We start from the raw sequence: 21,899 nt of genomic DNA, 5'->3' as shown, positions 1-21,899 counted from the left end.
TCAAGGTGTGTAAAATAGCAAAAGATGAATAGCACACATCAGTCTTCCATAGGGAAGTAGTACAAGTTATAATTGTTTACAAAACTATACACAATGATGATTTTTATGTGTTTATGCTCAGTATACATTTATAGTAAACCCAGAATGACTTACGCGAAGAAAGGAAATGTATGAACAGTTTGACCTCTCAAACTATAAGTTGATGATATTATAATGGATTATGCTTTATGGTAAAATGACCTGTAAAATGTGCTATGTGCTGCAACACAATATTAAATAGCCAATTAAGAAACTAAGCCTTTAAGACACCTGGTAGGTATGCATAAATCTTGATGTAGGTTTTTATGTCAATATTTAAGAAAAATCTATTATGTTACAAAAAAAAAATACAATGTATAACAATCAAAATTTACATTTCAACAATAGTACACAAATATATCGATAACTATTTGCCATAAAATCATGATGTACTGTACGAGTAAATATCTAAAGTTGGTTTTTGTACTTAACAGTGGCAGAACGTTTTAAAAGTATTGACAAATATCGTGTAAAATTGTTTTACTTCTATTTTGTTTGTTACACAAACACTCATCGGATAATCGGATTGGTCTGGTTGGCGATCTCATTCGAATGGATGTTTTGTTGGTTTAATCGTTTGTTCAGATAACAATAAAACTCATTCTCAATTTACGGGGGCTATAATGTCAATTGAGCTGGACCGATTAGATACCTCGGTGGACATGCCTCTACATGGACCAGCTGTATCCAATGTGTTAATCAAATTGAACCTGTAAGAGCAACTTACAGAATGAGCTACAGTACTGGAATAGTTATTTGTGTAACTAGTGTGCGAAGTGGCATTTTGCTACACACGATATAATTTTTTTACTCACGAGCCACAGGCGAGTTACACATTATATTTTTTTAAGTGTTACACATTATATTTTTCCTACAGTTATTATAAATCATAGAAATAATTACAGTAGTCTTTCAAACACTATACAACACGTTTTAGGTTAGGTTAAATCCAAGCGTGGAACTAAATCGGAAACACTGCAACAGCTGATCGTTGTCTTTAAGTGTTGCCAACTTATTTTTAAGCATAGACGTATTACGTGCCTTTGGAATTCTGGAGTGCGGCAAAAGTAAGTAAATGCAGCACAATAATCACTAATCAGTGAAACGAAGCTCACTTTGTCAGGTAACTGCAAGAAAACAAATTTTTATCCCTTTTGATACTATGATGATTTGACTTTTATATTGATAGCCTATAAAAAATGTTATAGTTTACAGTAAGCTGTTCTTTCAAAAAAATGTTTGTGAAAAGATCATACATCAATTGAAACATACACTCTGTTGGATGTTACGTTGTGATTTGCACAGTTATGTTTGTTTTTCCTCAGTTGGTCTTGTACTTGCGGGACTTATGCACTAAATACGAGGAACAGGATGTCGTCCAAAACTTGCATTTTGAAATTATTTATCCACTACTCTGTGGTTAGAAGCACACCTTATGCTGTGGCCTTTATCAAGTAGAAATATCGTCCTCTTTGACTGGAAGATCTACATTTATTTATTAAATTCGCAAAAACGAAAACCCATACGGTAATTACATTTTAAATCTGGAAATAACCAACAAATACCCTGCATTTGATAAAAACGAACAACAATAAATGAATTACTGCACTTACTTACTGAAGTGGCTCCAAAAATCTCAGTTGATTCTTCGCTTCGTGTACCAGCATCTTCCACCCTTCTCTGTCTTCTGCCACGTTGCCATTTGCATCCATTGTCCTGATGTCGTTCAATACTTTGTCAGTCCATCTCAATTTCGGCCTTCCCAATGGAAGTTTACCTCCAGGTGTGGCTCTCCAAACTCCATAGTCTTGTTCCTTTCTCTCTTCTTAGCTCATGCCCTATCCAAATTCTTCTTCCTTTAACCATTGCAACAATATCTGGGTCAGTGTAGTGATCTTAGCTCTCTATTTTTCCTTATTCTCCACATTTCTCCCTGCTGCACTGGTCCAAATATTTTCCTTAGGACTTTATTCCCAAACACCATGAGTCGTTTTTCATTTTTCTTCGGCAATATTACTGCACTTACAATTTACAAACAAATTAGGTATTTAAGTTGCATTTACTCACGTATGCGTTTTTATCACGAAACTCTGCAAATTTTAGATGAAATCCAATTAAAAGTTGGATAAAATAACACTTGGAGCTTTCCAGACTGTTACAGGTACAATTGCTTCAAGAGAGGACAATTAGTACGCAGTCTAAGCCGGTTGAGGAACGCTATGTAAGGCCGCACTAATGAGCTGGCCTCTCTGTTCTATACAGGGTTACTTAGCAGAAAAACTCGTATTAGAATACTCGAATATGGTGTGTATGCTGGAATATTCACTGTAACTGTGAGTTAAAAACAGATTTTTAAAAAGATGAAAAGGTAAAGTTTGTTTAATTACTTATTTTCTCGTCTGAAATGCTTTTTCTCTGTTTGATACAACAACGTTTAATAGTACTAGCTGTTACCCACGGGATTCAACACGTTTGACTTCATAAGTATTAATAAAACCATTGATTGGTTAAGTTAAGCTTAAATAAACAAAACCGAATAGAATAATACAAACAAATAATCACCAGGGGCCGATTTCATAATAAAGTACAAACTAATATATTACTAGCTGTTGTACCCGTGCTTTGCAACGGGAAGAGGACACAAAATAGAAACATTTTAATCTTTATCTCTTGCATATAATAGTTACACATCCGCCAACGCTTTTAGAAACAAAATTCAACTTTTATAGCCTTAATAGAAACGTTTAAGTTATATGACTTTTAAATCTAGTAAGTAGTGGATAGCACCATTTTGGTTTTGATTAATTTTAAATCTTGTGTAGGCTGATATGAGAAAAACTGACCAAATCTTCGAATAAAACATTGACATACATGATTGACCTTAATCTTACATATCTTTTAATTTATTATTGACATTTTAAATTTTAATTTTGAAGTTGCAAAAATACTAATTATTAAATTTAAATGAAAATTTTTTTAAATTTCACTCTTCTTTATATTAAATCACAAATCCTTCGATCTTCAGTTTCTTCACTCACAATAAATCATTAGCAAAACTAAGTCAGCTGTTATAAACTTTAGAAATATTGCTGTGCTAGATCAATACAGTTTTTTTGAAATTTTAAAGAAACTATATCTATAGGTACTATAAAAAATTGTAAACAAATAATTTAGCATTAAAGACAGCAGACAAAACTAATATGATTAACAAAGCATCAAGGACTAAAAAATGTAATAGCAAATACAGTATATGTTTCATTGCATCTCTGATTCTACTCTACAAAAATATCAACAAACAACTTAATATACAAACTCGTTCTTTTAATCAGCTCCATCGTCCATTGCCTTTACATTTTCACCCTTACCATTAAGTAAACATAGTAACATATATTTCATTGATTTTAGAAACAAAAGAACACTGTGTACTGCTTAGTTTTATGATATTTTCCTTGGTTTAATTTAATCAGTGGTGTGGCAAAACACAAATAATAAATGTATCAAATAAATTAAATGTGAACTGAAAGCTATGTTAAGATAAAATAAGAGTATTTTGTATTAGCATTTGATAATTAAATATAGTTATATATACACAACAGATTTTAGAAAACAAAAATCATCGTACAATTTAGTTATTGACGATATTCTTTAGTTTAATTTAAGCATAGGTTTAGCAAAACACAATAACTTAATTTACCTAAATATACATATAAATACCCCCGCCGCAGCAAACCTGCCGACTAAGCGAATTTCCATTTGTCTGAATTTATTTTCAATTAAATTTATTTAAATAACATTAGGTTTAATGAGTACCTAGGTTTGCTGCTACCAGGAAACTAATAAAGTGTATTTTTTAGGAAAATATTTATAGCTTAGTGTAAAATAAATAAATTTGCCAAGTTTGATCAAAATAAATCCATAAACAAGCAAAATACAACGGTTATTTTCTCCATAAGAATAACATGGGAATTTTAAATTTACAATTTTTTTAATTTTCTCCGTTACCAATCATCGTACAAAATCACTTTGATATACTAAATTATTTGTTTTTTAAGCTCTTTAAAAAGGTCTAGAGAGAAATTGGGTAATTTTGTGTTTTGAGGGTCAAAAATGAGAAAACCCATTTTTTATCCCATAAAACCTCCCGTAAAACGACGTTCCCATGGTCCGATCATGCTGGTTCGCGAACTCATTCAAGTTTATCCCGCCTTACACCTTTATACCAAATTTCATCAAAATCGGACAAAACACATGTTAAGCAGTTAGAACTTATTTAAAGTAGCCTCCAAATTCATATAAAACATCTATACTTTGTAATTTTAATACTGTTTCCATGAAAACATATCAATAACATTATTTTCATTACTTAGACGCTTTAAAAAATCCAAAGCAGAGCCGGAGTTGATACAGCAACGGTTATAGAATTTTTTTTTTATAATCATTGACATAGTTTCAGAATAAATAATCCATGATAAAAGGTTAGATTAAAATAAACCTACCTCATAGTTATGGAAAATATTATATTTAATTTCTTTGTATCAGCTGTCTGAAATTGTGAAATATGCAGTTTAGCAGTTCTTCTTGTTTACATTTAAATGTCAAAGCAAATGTAAACAAACATTGTTAGTGTTCTCATCACAGTCATGGAGACCAATCAATATTTGCTTTTAAAATATTCACCTCAGAACTTTTAAAACCAAAGGGGCAAAGCCTACGGTCAGTTTTGAAATGTGAATAGTCTTATAATGGTCCTTGGTATGGTAGCTATATTTTTGTATAATTTAAGCCCAGTTGGTTCAGTAGTTTTTGCACCTATTAGTAATACACATACAGACAGACACCATTAGATTTTTATATAATAGTATAGAAGATTAGTAAATCAGCTGATCGCCCAATGCAAATCTAATGGAAATTACAAGTTACTAGTTGTTACTTGTAACTTGTAGTTTATTATGAATGGGCCCCTGTTTTTTGGTAATAAATTGAAGGAATAACAAACAAATACGTACAGCTGAGGTATTTTTAACATTAGGTATATGGAAAATTCCCTTTGGAAAGTAATTACGACCTTAAAGTGCAATTTATGAAATAATGGATAGTTTTGCGCAAGGTTTCTCGTCATGACGAACATTTTAAGTATATGGTTTATGGGACGTGATTTGTGGTTTCTCAAAAGTTCATGGGTACTTTGGGATTTGTATATGGATTGCCATTGACTATTGGATACACTACTTAATATTACAGTATTTTGACTGATCTCATCGTGCTGTGAATCTAATTAAAAATTGTCAGTAGTATTCAGAGCATATTATTCATTTAACGTATAATTAAATCAGCATTTGATAAAAATTAACGTTTAATATCAGTTTGTACGCGTATGGTATTATTTTTGAATATTATTTTTGTCCTCATGAGTACGTTGCAACAGTATCAGTATTCACTGAGTTTGAAGCGCATTGCCAATCTCAGTATCAACATCAATATCAGAATCCACCAAGACTGGAGTGTACTGTAAATATCAGAGCATCTGTATAAATTTCCTTGTCTCAAGTGCACCAAATATACACATATTTGGACAGATGATCAGTATTCACTAAGTGTTCAGTTGCAATTCAGCAAAAATATCAGCATTAACTGAATGAGGTTAATGTTATTTCTACGTCAGTATCACTAGAGGTAAGGTGCAGTATCAATATCAGTATAAATTCACTGAGTGTGATGTGCAATATCAGTAGTATCAATATCAGCATCCGTTGAATATCGGGTGATATTTCTACGTCAGTATCACTAAGTGTAAGGTGCAGTATCAATATCAGTTTATATTCACTGAGTGTGAAATGCAATATCAGTCAGTAGTATAAATATCAGCATACGTTGATTATGAGGTGATATTTCTACGTCAGTATCACTAAGGGTAAGGTGCAGTATCAATATCAGTATATATTCACTGAGTGTGAAGTGCAATATCAGTAGTATCAATATCAGCATTCTTTGAATATCAGGTGATGTTTCTACGTCAGTATCACTAAGTGTAAGGTGCAGTATCAATATCAGTTTATATTCACTGAGTGTGAAATGTAATATCAGTAGTATCAATATCAGCATTCGTTGAATATGAGACGATGTTTCTACGTCAGTATCACTAAGGGTAAGGTGCAGTATCAATATCAGTATATATTCACTGAGTGTGGAGTGCAATATCAGTATTCACTGAGGTGTTTTCTAACACACGCAACAGCAACCTTGTAAATCACGCAGTTGAGCCCCAAGAGCCGTTTTAAAGCTAATAACGCCCCAATGGAACTTTACACTGTAACTTTATTACAATTGCCGCTCATGGTTTCTCATATGTAGTGGTATCTCTGTACCACACTTATTTCTTTTTGTTTAAATATTTTATTTAACGAAACAATTTTATTTTCGTTCTTTGTATGATTTTATTTTATTTCTGATCCTAAAATGAATTGGCAATTAATTGTTACATATGAGTTATTATTGTGTATGTTTGTTCTATTGAGTTATTTATTCTTATTCACGTTGATCGCTAACTATAAATTGTGAACAAAAAAATACTTAGGGGATTAAGTTTTGGTAGTAGAGAGCCAGGTAAAGTAATCAGGTACCTAACTTATTTGATCGGAACTGTTTTCCCCTATAGAGATTAATATTCAATGTAATCTTTGCTCAATAGTAAACAACTGATGTTTTCCCCCTTGTACTGTATATTGTAATCTGCTAGTATACTGTGGATGGCTTGTCATAAACACATTTTTCAAGTCTTTAGTTTACTTTTCCTTATTATTTTGTTCAACCAACATAGTTACTTGGCAACCTATAAGGCCAATGTTAAAAATTTAAATATTCCAATGAGTTGTGTAGCGAAATAGTGTTTTCCTGTGTGGCTGTCACCAATCACGTTTTGGCTATGAGTCCCTAATTCCAAAAAAATATTCAAAATCCTTCCGCTGGATTTCGAATTTTTAATTGCACACAGACAGCCACATAGCTCGTATAGGATATTCAAAACATTTGTAATGTTGTTTACTCTAACATCGATTCACAATATCCACAAAACAGTCAAACAATGCTCTCGCATGGCAAAAAGCCAATATTTCCCACTTCCGTGATTTATTCACGATTTCACCTCAAACCAAAACAAAGCAATCTGCAAAGCGTTTTATTCCTACTCAGTCGAGGGAAAGGAGGCAAAATGAAAACAAGAATAGACAAAGAGGAGACAAGAGAGGTGGCGAATAATGAAGTGACGGAGGCGACATTTGTTGTCACGATGGCCTGAGGGTAGTAGAAGGGTTGGTGTGGAGGGTGAGAGGGAGGGTGAGAGGGAGGGTGAGAGGGAGGGAGCCGATGTTTGTAGGACGGAGCGTAGCCGTGGAGCCTGTGTGTATCGGAATGTCACCAATCGATGGCTTATTTCGATACGACTATCGCAATAGTTAGCATCGATTACAAACCAGTTAGTGTTGCATTTTGGTGATAATAGTCTGTATAAAATGTGAAAGTACATAAGAGTTTTGTTCATTAATGATAATTTCAAAGTGATTGATTCAGTATGTGATTGCAGTTTGAGAGTAGTTTTCTGATATGCCTAATTGAGAGGACCTTGTAAGTTTTCTTCAATTTTATCTAAACATCAAACTTAATTGTTACAATTTATCAATTCTACAAACACCCAACATTGTAAACATTAGGGTTATTAGTTTCATAATTTATCACTCAGAGTGTAACATTTTTTTGAATTTGTAGTAAATCGCAAAAACTTTGCATACACCGTATTTTCTGAGAAACGTAACCTCTGAGAACACATACGAGACATTTCTAGGAACCTCGCTCATTAATGTTTTCAGGAATCGAGAAACTATTTGGCGTGAATCTTTAAACCACAATATATACATTAAGTATAAAAACAACACGTCAATGATGCGTTTTAAATCTAGACTCCAGGTTATTAAATTACAATCCAATTATTTTTTGTTGATAGCTAAGTGGTTAAATAATCAAAGCTTTGATACAAATTTGGCAACGAAGATTATTCTTACAGCTGTAGATTAACTGGTGTCGGAATAGATTTTCCAAATTCGACAGTGTAATCGGTAAACCATCGATATATCGAAGGATGCGACAGTAGGGGTGGCGCAGCTGCTGATGCTGATATAGTAGTGCTGAGGCTATGGCTGAGGAAGGCTGTTGTTGTCTTCCTCTCCCCCGTCGACGTTCCCGGTGTTCAGCACGTCATCTCCTCACCTCTAGGCAGCCGTGCAAGGTACGTGGACAGTGGTGATATCAAGGTAGCAGTGGATGTTTATATACCAACAATGTCTCTGCAGACGACGCTATAAGTGAGGATTCGGAAACTCGTTTTCCATAAGGATGTGCTGCACTCTCGTATTGTTTGTATTCTTTACATAGATTTTTCAATATTCATATTCCGAGATAGAATTAAAATTATTTAACCCATGAAAATTACAAGTAATGTGTTTCTTACGTAACTGAAACAAAGTATTTTTGCTATAGTGTAAACAAATAATATTTTTCTTCAAACAATATATAGAAAGTTATATGGTATTTAGCATGAAAATTTTATATCTCAAACCCCCTTTGGGTAACTAAACAATTTGAATTAGTTTAGTTGAGGATTCGGAAACTCGTTTTCTATAAGGTTACTCTACAATATCATATTGTTTGTATTCTTCACATGGCATTTTCTATATTCACAGATATGTTGTAAGAACACTAGCAATGCTAAAGAAAAATTATATTGACTGGGAAATGTCATATTTTAAAACCATTTCGTGTAATTAAACGAATTGAATTGGTTTCCGCAAAAAAAAACGAATTCACGTTTGAATTTGCAAATAAATAACATCTGATCTTTAAAAATATTTTTTCTGAATGTAAATTCGATGTTGTGGCTCTCCAGCATCAAACCCGGTGATTATTAGGATTATTTTTTCTTTATAAAAACATTTTTTGTCATTTTCCCAGTCCGTGTTAAATATAAAGATATAGGCTTTTTAAATTGAATTGCAGTAATATTATTCTCTCAGTGTATCCGTAGTCATAAAAATGGCGATCCTATACAAGGTGATACGAAAATTATAAGAGTAGTTAGTTTTTAAAGAAACAACAAAAGACACACATTTTCAGAATAATAAGTTTACTTGCAGTGCACAGAAATATTTTCCGTCTTCCAAGTATACAAATTACACATCATTATACAAAAAGTATACGAACTATAATTATGACCATTAATTTACAATTTCATGAAAAATGTGTTTAAATTTATGTAAGCCTATGATAAATTAATATTTAGTGTATTCAGATTATTAATACGAATATTTTAATAAAACTTATGATTATATTTCATGCAATTCACGTACAGACTACTTTAATTTTAACTTAAGACGTAATTTCAACAAGTCTGTACAATTAATTTAACAAGAGGACGTCCAGTGGTCGAAAAATCGACCAAAAATATCTAATGAACAGACTTCTCTATTATCACACCACGCTGTAAATAAAACATGTGATTGGAATTTCTTCTTCCATTTGTTTTGGTTCCCTGTTTATATTTCGTCACCCATAGGGCTCATGTTAATTGTTTAAATTTTAAATTCATTTGCTGTGCTTATTTTTGAGCCTATTTTAATTTTTAAAGGGATTCTGCACACCTATAGGAAAACATCTTTCTAACAGTATGCGTAGATTTTCCCTGCGATGCACACAAACTGAGAAAAAAAGTTTTAAAGAAACATGCTTCGCTATTAAATAGATTCTACATTATCAAATGTATACGATTAAGTAAGTTACTGTACAACGAACTGCAAAAAACATGACCAAATTTCTATTCTTGATATTTTAGATTACTATACAACTTTTTTATTGAATAATGCACTTTTTCCAAGTCAAAAATCTAGAGTTTCCAACTTCAGTATGACTTCACAGATATTTTAATGAAAAGAGTGAAACCGCCTGTAGCCACACAGCAGAGCCTTACAGTGTCGGATAGGCAACAAGATTTCTGTATCCGAATTGCGTTGTTAAACTTGAAGGCTTTCGTTTTAATGCGTTTTGTTGTTGAAGTGTTTACAATATTTACAATTTTGTCACGAGCATTGATTTGAAATAATTTTTTGTGTAGTGATCAGTTTTTATTTTTCATTCTCAGTGTTGGTATTACCATTGATAAAACATACTCCCTTAGCCAAAACTCTGCATTTACAAGTAAATCTTTTCAACATTTGGAAACACTATCATATCGAAACGAAGACTGTGGGACCGTCCCGTATCCAGTAGCCCCATTAAGTCCCAGCCTGAACGTAGTAGCATTATGGTTGATATATTTCTGCTATGTAACTACACAGGCTTTTGACTTTAGTACTGAAATGGTCAAAATGCTGATAAAATGTGCAAGTGTGTATTTATCGCTGTTAAGGTGGTGAGGTAAAAAAAATTGCCCCTCGTAAAATTGTAATAGTATATTACGTTACTAGTCCTGAAAATAAGTGTTTACCGGACGAGAGTGGTCGTTCCCAAGCGAGACGAAGTCGAGTACGGGATTACCATACGAGTCCGGTACACACATTTTGGACGAGTTACGTACGATAGTTTACGCCATACTACTAAAATTATTTTTCCTACAGTCACCCGACAAAGTTGGCTTCCTTGTACTGTTTATAGTACAGAAAGCTGCTAATTGCTGCATATTTATACTTTGCCGTACGGTTTATACTTTGCCGCACATCAGTATTCCAACGAAACAACACAAAACAGCGTGGTTCTATTATGCACGTAATCCGTGTACGCTTGGAAATAGGTTGGCAACACTTAAAGATAATAATACTATGAGCAGCTGACTGACTATTATAACTACGATTTAACCTGTCATTTCGTGTTTATAGTTTAGGTATTTCTGAACTTTCTGGACTTTTCATTTAAACGTTTTTAAAACATTCCTACGATCTTAATAAACAAGAAAATACCTTTAAAGCGTTTTTTTTTTGCGCGGAAACCACTTCAAATTACAAAAACATACGGAACTATATTCTCAAAACGCGGAGTACATTTCTTGCCGAGGAAAAATAGCGGAGTGATACAGACCGCGGGTACTACTTTCTCTAGGGCACCTATTTGTGTTGCCAGCTGAACCTAAAAACGTGTTGTTTAGTGTTTGAAAGACTAATTATTTATATGCTTTATAGTGACTGTAGGAAAAATATAATGTGTAACACGAGTGAAAAAGGCCTTTGCTGCACTCGAGATCATTCCGCACTCGCCTGCGGCTCGTGCGTAAACATTGCTCTCGTGTGCAGCAAAGTGCCACTTTCACCACTAATTACACAAATAACTATAGTAGAAAGAAAGAATTTATCCATCCGTACAAATTCTTATATATTTCCACCAACTAAAGGTCTAAAAACCGCTAGTTATATTATGTTTTTGTTTATAACCACTCACTGCCACCTAAATACAGTATAATCTGCTGATTGGTGTCCGGTAAAACTCATTGCAGCACAGTAGTACGCAATGAAACCCCATTTGAATAAGCTGGCGGCAAACAGCTGTTTTCTGGACTAAATCCTTGCTTGGGAAGTTCGTCAAAATAATGTAGTGTGGCGTAATAGTATATTACGTTACTAGTCCTGAAAATAAGTGTTTACCGGACGAGTGTGGTCGTTCCCGTGCGAGACGAAGTCGAGTACGGGATTACCATACGAGTCCGGTACACACATTTTGGACGAGTTACGTACGATAGTTTACGCCATACTACTAAATCCGTACATATCCTTATATATTTACACCAACTAAAGGACTAAATATCACTAGTGATAACCTCAAAGAGAGGTTATGTTTTTGTTTATAACCACTCACTGCCACCTAAATACAGTATAATCAGCTGATTGGTGTCCGGCAAAACTCATTGCAGTACAGTAGTACGCAATGAAACCCCATTTGATTAAGCTGGCGGCAAACAGCTGTTTTCTGGACTAAATCCTTGCGTGGGAAGTTCGTCAAAATAATGTAGTGTGGCGTAAAATTGTTTAATATTATTTGAACTAAGACTATGCCTATACACATTTTTCCATAATTTTTAAATAAATGTTGTTTTTAGATATCAAGGTTTTTAGCTACTAAATACAGCGCTTTTCTGTCTTGGTTCACTGACCTAAAATTTTGATTGTATTTATGATTAATTAATCTTTAAAACTTAACATAAATGAAATTGTAAAAAAATTAAATAAAAATTTACCTCTTTAATATATCTATCTATACTATTATATAAAAATCTAATGGTGTCTGTCTGTATGTGTATTACTAAAAGGTGCAAAAACTACTGAACCAACTGGGCTTAAGTTTTACAAAAATATAGCTACCATACCAAGGACCATTATAGGACTATTCACATTTCGATACTGACCGTAGGCTTTGCCCCTTTGGCTTTAAAAGTTCTAAGGTGAACATTTTAAAAGTAAATATTGATTGGTCTCCATGACTGCGATGAGAACACTAACAATGTTTGTTTACATTTGCTTTGACACTTAAATGTAAACAAGAAGAACTGCTAAACACTGAGATAGCTCAGTGCTGCTAAACTGTATATTTTACAATTTCAGACAGCTGATACAAAGAAATTAAATATACTATTTTCCATATCTATGAGGCAGGTTTATTTTAATACAGCTAGTATTTTATAAAACACAATTGGCATTCGATTGCAATACAAATCATGTCATTATAACGGCCCTCAAACCCCCCCTTTGGATAGCCTGTGTGTGTTGTAAATTCCTGTGTTATTCTTTACATCTGTATACATGCTGTTTAATTTTTATCAACTAGTTTTTTTTCACTTCATGTTGGTACATTGTACTGTCCCTGTGTAGGTGCTCTTATATCCGGAGGAAGGCTGGGCCCGCAGCGCCATGTCATCCTACTGGATACTGGCGCCTTGCTGGTGGAGCTGGTCTAGGTGTAAGGTCATTGAGGTCACAGGCACGAGGAGGTAAGTGTGTGTGTGAAAAACCTTTTAAAATCCAGTTTGTCAGGAAACCTTTGCTCGTAAAATACAATATTATCTAGGAAAGATGTTTGTTCAACAAATCGCCTGTGATTTACTATGCTGAGCTCCGAATTGTCCAGCTTTCAACAGTAAGCAACACAATACTACTTACATCCATTGATAGGGCAAGTTACACAGACTGGTACCGATACCTCATAACTCCACTGCAATACCTCACAACAGAATAATGTTTAAGACAACTGGGTGTCTGAGTTTTTCTTTCTGAAAACCAATTTAGATTATAAAGTGATGATCTATTTTTCTATACACAGCTTAACAAACTGGAGCAGCATGGTATATCTGTTGCAGACACATGCCGTGATATGTTTGGTCTTTGGTGCACCAAGTGATGTAAAAACCACACAAGTTTTTTTTTTTATATAAAAGCAAAATTACTTATGTATTGTGTTTTTGCAGGTTTACCACAAAAGCTCAAATGATCAGCTCCGATCACAGTTTATGCATCATTGGTTCCTTTAAGAAGATGAACATTGATCCTGATTTTAAGGTAAATATTGATACCTTTACAAAATAGAAACGGTTTCATGTGTGTTTTGTCATAAAACGTCTGTATACCGTAACACTGATTATTGGCCAAACATATAAATGCGGCAGCAGTTATTCGGTTTTTGTGATAAATGAGTTGGCTAAGAGATGAACATTGTTAACAGCTCACTTGCTGCAAAGTTTAACTGCTGGCACTAGGACGTTGTTACGCAGGGTTCGCCCGGTTGCCGGAGTGTTAATATTTAAATTTTACTGCAAATGAATGGTAGCAATCTTTGCAGAGTCCCTTTATTTGTCCACATACCCACTTTGATCTTGGATACTAACTCTCAACTAAAATATCTGCTGAAGTTCCTATCCATCATTGCAAAATACCCAGCCAATAAAGAACCAATTCCCGTCCGAAACAACCCGAGCAATGTCCTTAGATACGTTCATTGGCAAACCATAGCTCAATCTCTGACCCAACAGCAGCAGTAAACGTTTTGTAGCTCTTCGGTAATGGGTTGGTTGGGTTGAACCACACCAACGTAGGTAGGTTCATTTTCTGTGAACTCATTGGGGATACCGGACCTTGATATGTCAAGTAACTGTGAACCAAAATCAGACAAAGAAAGTGACAATGAGCCTCATCACAGTGAATGATTGCCCTTTACGAGCGACTCCTAAGCCCAGATGATGTTTTTCGACCTCAAAGCTTTGTGAAACAGCCATATAACTTTACTGCATATACACTCAGATATTACAAACCATATAACCGTGTACCTATTAACCATGAATATTAGAACAGAAACAGTAAATGATTAATAATATAAACATAAACAAATTATGTTACTATGGCCCTAAAGTAAGGATACAGTATTATATAACATTACTGAAATGGAACTGTCTAAATAAACCATGTTAATGTTTTTAGTATAGGATTCGGGCCAGTTAGGTAATTTGTTTATGATGCATACCACTTCTGTTCTAATATTCATGGTGTTAACGTAGAAGTATCTTTGACTTTTGATCCAGCTAGACATGCCATCCTCATGTTAAATCTGTCTTCAGTTTTTTATCAAAATCGTCATAGTTGATGTGAGCGTGATTAATAATAAATTTCAGTCAACAGATTGTGCTGACCTAAATTTTCTAATTTCTGTCAAATTCACAAATTTGTTACCAAGTCAAACTGATTGAATGACTTATTGTGAGCTATAGCAACTGTTATGACTCATGAAATTTGTCAGCAACAAAAACTATAAGGTTGAAAATTTTAACTTTCTTTTAAACACTAGCGCATTCTGTGACTAGCTCACACAACTAAGTTTTTTTTACTAAAATATTGGTGACGCTGGTCCATATAGATGTTATGTCTACTTCAGTATATAATAGTCAATATGATAGTATCATAGGCAAAAATAGAAAATAGACCGACAGCAGTGCTGCGGTTAGCATATGTTCCGGCGTCCACCGCTAGGAGTGCCGTGTAGTTAAGGCGCACACTGCTGCAGCCTCTGCTGATAGCATAAGGCTCCTTGCCTGCAGCTGTGCGCCGTAACTACATGGCACTCCAAGCGGAACCTTCCTTTGACATTCTATATTTATTCTATTTGTTGTTCTTTGTTGTTGGTAGCATCAACTCTTCATTTATCTTAAATCAGCTGTTTAATGTGTCTAGTTGAGTTTAACATCCAACGTGACGATGGCAGACTTCAACATGGGCTACATGATGACTGGATCACTAGAGCGAGGACACAAGAAGAAGAACAGTTACCAAACAACACACTTTGCCATCATCCAGAGAACTGATTTCTCCAACTCCTAAGAATCCTTGACGCTGTGAAGTAGAGTAAGCCGCTTCAAAACATGCAAGTATAATGTAAACACGGTGGCCCAATGTTACCAACAGGAAACAACAATATTTGTCTTAAGCACTCAAAAATTACCTATACAGCTATTTTGTACCAAATATGAAATCCAATCAGTGCAAAGATAATCCTTTATATCCATTAGGAATATGAAAGTATAAAAAGTATAAATTTAAAATTTTACCATCTCCTCTTAATTGTCAGAACCTAACTTATATTAGCCCTTGACAGATTATTGTGTTAGGATTAATTTTGTAAAGACACAATGTCTACTTAATGGTATTTAAATAATATTTAGTGTAGTCATGTTTGAAACTCTTTTGCAACCAATCATGTTTCAATAGAAAATCATTTATACAAATTATGAACATCTATGATGTACTTTCAGTTTTACTACATAAGTATATATATTCCAGCCAAACCTTCACATAGACAAGAAAGCAGTTATCTGCTAGAAAGTAAAATGTAATTGTACATTATTTCTTTTGATTAGCCTGCTATTAATCAGTATCTATGATATTCAATGTTTAACTAAAATTCCACATTCTATAAATGTTAACTGCCTTAACCACTGAAGTATTTTATAATTTTTATCAATTTCTTTCGAGTGAGAACTTTTAACAAGATCCGTCCAGATATCATAGGATGAATTTTTTCCTAGTTTTAACATTACCTAGTTGTAAGATTTTCCTGCCTCCCGAGTTGAAATTTAAATGCAAAAAAGGCCCTTTAAAGACTATTTTACCCCCTTTGGTCTTTAAAAACTATTTTACAACAAATAAATTCTTATTAAGTACAAACTTTATCATAAGACGGGTTTCCATAAATTAAAATGTCCGTCAAGCTCCCGCAAAGCCAAACAAATCTGAGATCAAAGTTGTTTTTTATTCTTTTTTTACTTCAGCAACTAATATTCTAGCTGGTTCCAACCCATCAACATTGTTCTCATCACAGTGTTGGAAGTCAAAGAAAAATTGACGCGATCCACAAAGTTTAAATAGTGTACTGTATTTTAGATTCCTGTGGTTTGAGTAGTCAACCATTTTTAAAGTCAATCGTCAGGTTGATGGACATGAATGGAGTCCATGACCCACTCGATAAAACTAACACAAATAAACCAATATAACAAACATAAAACACAAAACAGAAAACTTCATATTTCGTCCCAGTTAGGGACTTCATCAGTAGGAAGAAGAAAGAAGACTGGTATTCTTTCTTTCTTCTTCTATGGTAGACTGAGTCTTCGTTCTCCTCCCTACGAGTCCCCCTAGAGTTGTTCCTTACATTATTTTCAGCTACTGTAATGAGAATAATAATGGTCGCATTCGGTTGGGGACTGGCTAAAAGCTAAAATATTACAGGGCAAAATGACAAATTAAGAAAATGGCGTTGTCTAATATTTCAACTAGCTTGCTTGGCCAAGATTGGAGCTCAAAGGGGCTTAACTTAATCAAGGATCACTTGTAAAAGGTTTAAATGTGTCAATTTCACCGTTTTAAGGGTGATTTTCTTAGCCTCTACAATACCTGACTTGTTCTGTTTTTAAGTATATCTCCTAAATTATAACACCTAAGTATACCTGCAGTGGTGTAATTTACACTCTCAAAGTCCAATGGTTTTGGTTTATATAGTGGTTTAATTGTGCAAGTGTTTTTGTTTTTACCAAACCTATCATGGTATCTCTGAGGGAGTCAATTGAATATTTGTTACATCACTGCCTCCTTGATTGATTATATAAATCTGTTTAATCATTTTTTACGATACATATTTTCAGTCAATCATGATACAATTGAAAATATTTGTATCTTCATTTATGAGAAAACCTTACACATCTCGTAAGCCCTTTTTATAAATATGAGTACATCGTGACAAATTTTTTGTTTGGAAAATTATTTTATATCAATGGAATTCTACTTGTAAACCTGTACTCAATGTTGCTTAAATGCTAGAATTTTTTTTGTAATTAGTTGAATATAGATGAACAATTTATTAATCTTTACTAACTAGTCTATGTAAATTCCATCCATTATAGCTGTGAATGTAAATTGAGAAGAGCTTAAGCTTTACATATTAAGGAATAGTTTTTAAGTGTAGTTGTTACTAGTATAGCTAACGTTCGACTTAAGCAGTGTCATTTTGCTGTATTGGGTATTCCGAGTATTTAATGTAAAATGTGTTTAAATGTACAACAAATTATTGGTGTATTCAGGTTTTAAGGATATTACCTAAACTTATTAGTAAACTTTCTGCAATGTCAAGCAAACAACTTGACTTTTAATTGAAGACTTACTTTACAATGAGCTTGCACAATAAATTGTATTCCACTAACATTTATTATTAAGTACAGTAAGTTCTTGTGCATCTAATTTTCGAACAATAATACGCTTTATATTTTGGCTGCTTTACATGATGATGTTTTCCTTGTTTGGAAACAGACTATAAGCGTATGAGGATTAAGTTTGTAGTTCACAGGATTGCTGCCTAGGTGGCAGCACCTCTCCTTTAGGTTAAAGGTGCTGAAACCAACCTGTGGTCTTACTTAAGGCCATTCATAGATTTAGAGAATATATAACAGTTTGTAAAGGTGCGTTTTGCTAGGAACGACTGGTGCGACTTAAGCTGATGTAAACTGTTGATTTTAGCGTCTGCACTCTCTCAGATGAATTGTTGAGTTTTACAAGAGTGTATGGTGTTAATCTATAATTACCGGTAATCAACAAGCTAGAAAATTTTCTTCTGGGTGAGGCATCGAAAAACAAATAATTCCTAGGATTCTTAAATGCTAATAAGCAGAAAACTCGTTCAACACAAAACTGATGAGGGTATAGCACAGAGTTGAGTATTTACATAAGGAACATTCAATGGCACACTTAAGTGGTGCCTATCACTAGTAATGGTGTCTAGGACAAAGTTTAACACTTTCCTCACCCTCATGTACGAACATTTTCTCAAAGATAAAAAAAAAACAGCAGGCGTCTTTATCCCAGCTATGTAATATTGATTCATGGTTTGTGCTCTTGTGGTTTTATATGCACGATTAGAATTTTACCCTCCTTGCAACAAAATATTTGGAAGGCTTTAAATTAAGTTGGAGGGCTTGTCACGAATATCTTTTTCTCTGATGCAAGAACTGTTTTATCTATATTCTGGGAATTGTTGGTTTAGTTTCTCCTCCTAGATAAGTTAAAATTATGGATTGATTTATAACGTTGGGGTTAAGTTTTCTAAAAAAAAAGCTCACAGTAGACGATGCTGAGCTCTGTGCGATAGGAACAGTCTGCACCGCTCAGGCTCTTCCTTGCTCCTCACGACAAACTAGAGCTGAAAGCGCTCGGTTGTCCCATCATCGTGTTTCTTCTGTATCTTACTTCTCTGTGGGGTTCAATTTAATTTTATACTTTGCTTTAATACTTTTCATTGATATAATTAATTTAAATATCAAAAACCTTGTCAGCCAAATGCTATTACAACCCGTGACCAAAAGAATAGATGAACTAGGATTTATTTTCACGTAATAGTTATAACCTCACTGTGGCTGGTCAGGGCAGAACCTCAAGACTGGTGACAGTAGTTTTGAGCTTAACATGACAACTTAAACCCTTTATCTGTCGCTCCAAGCTAAACACACCTTAAGTAGAGATATACCTGTATCTCTTAAAAAAAACTTTCTTTACACCAAAGAAGTTTTTCTTCAATGTGTCATCTAGTGTATGCTTGCTTTGTGAATCATAATGGAGACTATTCACATTTTCACTGTTTGATTTCACAAACAATAAAAACTATTACGTAAAGTTTGGAAGGTTGTTTATGTATCAAAGCTTAAGGCTGTGATGACTCTTGTTCATGCTCACTATTTACTCATGTAACTGTCTAGTCAACTAAGAGTGGTATGTGTATTTTTTGTGTCAAATTAAAAGTTAGCAATTACTTTTATGATTGAGAATAAACAATGCTCCAATATTTGCTGATTGATTGCTTAACCTTTATTGCACCTGTTTTACCTCATGTTATATTATGTTTACACAAGTTAAGTTGGCTTAAATGCTAAACAGCAAATAAAATAAAGTAAGTAAAATAGGCACAAAGCTCCAGTGTATGTGTATGTGTAGTACAATGAACTGGAGGGAAAATTTAACCTTCTATGAATTGGCTTTCCAATCCAGCGTTCAGAATATGCTCCATGAAGATTATGTATACTTTTGTTTTTCCCTGGTTTATCCTACTGCTGCGCACCCTGTAGTGGAAATCTCTAATCTATAGGTTTTACTAAAACCTACAGTAATACAGTATTTACAAAGTTATCACCAGTGCTGTGAAGAGGACAACACAGGGCCAAACTTACACGACTTAGAGAATGCATCCCCAGAAGCTTTTTTTATTACATGCAACATGTTAGCATACTATTCTCAAACAAACTCTATATATAAAGGTAATAAGGATTACAAACTTTTAGGAAAACTGTAAGCCTCTATCAACCGAATTCTTGAATAAAAGGTCTTTATAGGACACTTGCAAAAAAAATTGGGTTTTCAATAAACCTTCTCCTAACGGCACGAACCTTAATGAAAGGTGAAAAGTGACAGCACGTGTGTGAATATTTATATCTAATGATGTGGAATATTTAATTTTAGTTTTCTAACCTTTTAATACGTGAATCTTCCAATTGAAAACATATTTAGTTCAGCTTTAACACAGTGATGTTGTTGCATGAAACAAGAACCGTTTAGTTTGGGAAGAGCCTTATGGGTTTTAAGTTGGTAAAAACTAATTCATCTGTAGAGTATTTTTCCTTGCCAGGGACATTAATATTGATTCGTATCAAGATCAAACGCCTAGAATCATCCAGCAGTTTGCATCGGACAAGACAGTAAAGAACCACAAAATCTGCTCTACTTGTTGCGGAGCACAGGCAGAACTAGTTAAATATAAAGGCAAAAACCTATCCCAAACCATTTACTAGTCAGCTTATTTCTAAATTGGAATATTTTTACTAAGTGATTCATTATTAGCAAACCCATGAGGCTGATCTTATGTTGTGTAAACTTTATCAATACTCCTTAGCTCTAATCCTCTCTAAAGCTAGCTGAGCTCTATCCCTTAAAAAAAAACTACTTATCAAGCATATTGTTGCGCAACAAGTTTGAAAGAAAAATAAATTATTGTTTGCAACCCAGGGGATATCCCCTCTAGTAAAAATGAATGTATGAGAGGAAGTCAATTAAAACAATTCAACAATGGTCGAGAAGAAAAAATATTTATTTCGAACCCATTCAACTTATTTGTGTTCCAAAACGATAACAATTGTCCTTAGATTAAAACAAAACAACTGAATCTTCAGATCCACTTGACCACACATGGGCAGAAAAAGTAACGTACAAAAGCAAATCAAAGTGTTGGTTTTCAAAATACAAAATGTCAGAAATTACAAATCAAACTACATGAGTATACAATTTGATTGTAAATCGAACTATGTTAGATTCGTTTTAGTGCAAACTTATCCACAGTCTTTTCTTGGTACTTGTACAGCTTTCAAAAAATACTTCCATTTAAAAAGGACATGGGCTGATTTTACTGAGATCATAATTTAAGCTTGATAATCCCTATCTTAGGTTTTAATTGGATGAAATAATCTATAGAAAGCGAACACACTCAAAAACAAGAAACCCATTCAAGGAGCTCACGTAAGGACAAGTAACCGACCCAAACTAAGCAATTAGAATTTCAACTCCAGGTACTTCGTACATGAATGAATTTCAAATATTCCGAATTTAATAGAAATAAAATAGCGTTACTTGTATTTATTCGTAATGATGTGGGTCAAATTGAGAAAATGCGGGGAACAAATGAACAGTACATTCCTAAAGACAAATTTAGGTTCACAGAAACAATACAAAACCTCTGTAACAATTTGAAAGCGGAAAATATACACATGCACACTAGTGTTATTTGTAACTCAGGCAAAGGTTAAACAAGCGATTCCACCAATACCCACTGCTTTCTTAGTAATTTACAGTACAGTTATTTCACAATAAACCAAGAATACCAAACACAATCTTATCTCACTGTAGTCACCACTAGCTTCTATATATTAATAGGCAAGTATGTTTTTTTAAACCTTTTTTATCAGCTCGTGTGCATCACAAGGAAAATCTACACATACTGTTGGATTTTCCTGTAGATGTGCAGAATCCCTCTGCAAATTAAAATAGGCTCAAAAATAAGCACACAAATGAAAAACATTAAAAAAATAACACGGGTCTCATGGGTTGCCATGCTGGTGACGAAATAACAACAAAAAATAAACAGAAAATCAAAACAAATGGAAGAAATTCCAATCTCATGTTTTATTTACAGCGTGGGATGAAAATAGTAGAGAAGTCTGTACATGA

The 21,899-nt window shown here is 33.8% G+C and overlaps 2 protein-coding genes across 2 annotated transcripts in view; one reads left to right on the top strand and one right to left on the bottom strand.

Annotated features, from left to right (window-relative positions):
- LOC128989262 (uncharacterized) overlaps window positions 1-1,790 on the bottom strand; it is a 39,205-nt gene extending 37,415 nt beyond the window's left edge. Inside the window, exon 1 of the mRNA XM_054411139.1 lies at window positions 1,696-1,790. Within this exon, the coding sequence (XP_054267114.1) occupies window positions 1,696-1,790 (95 nt within the window). The remainder of the gene's footprint in view (window positions 1-1,695) is intronic.
- Window positions 1,791-8,256: 6,466 nt separating this feature from the next.
- On the top strand, window positions 8,257-15,715 carry LOC128991183 (uncharacterized). The gene is made up of 4 exons (XM_054413966.1): window positions 8,257-8,356; window positions 12,975-13,093; window positions 13,568-13,658; window positions 15,321-15,715. Exons 1-4 carry the CDS (start codon window positions 8,264-8,266, stop codon window positions 15,465-15,467), a joined length of 450 nt encoding a protein of 149 aa, XP_054269941.1. The 5' UTR covers window positions 8,257-8,263; the 3' UTR covers window positions 15,468-15,715.
- Window positions 15,716-21,899: the final 6,184 nt, after the last annotated feature.

This window comes from Macrosteles quadrilineatus, unplaced genomic scaffold (assembly GCF_028750875.1).
Source record: "Macrosteles quadrilineatus isolate MER2022 unplaced genomic scaffold, UCM_ALF_1.0 Scaffold_3__2_contigs__length_128488019, whole genome shotgun sequence".
In the NCBI taxonomy this organism is placed as follows: Eukaryota; Metazoa; Arthropoda; class Insecta; order Hemiptera; family Cicadellidae; genus Macrosteles; species Macrosteles quadrilineatus.
This window is presented reverse-complemented; position numbering and strand designations above follow the sequence as displayed.

Bases quoted from the DNA above. Each gene is read 5' to 3' on its own strand.
- LOC128991183 (XM_054413966.1), top strand. From the start codon at position 8,264: ATGGCTGAGGAAGGCTGTTGTTGTCTTCCTCTCCCCCGTCGACGTTCC. The intron at 8,357-12,974 runs GTACGTGGACAG...GTCCCTGTGTAG, and splicing joins CCTCTAGGCAGCCGTGCAAG to GTGCTCTTATATCCGGAGGA. The intron at 13,659-15,320 runs GTAAATATTGAT...TAATGTGTCTAG, and splicing joins ACATTGATCCTGATTTTAAG to TTGAGTTTAACATCCAACGT.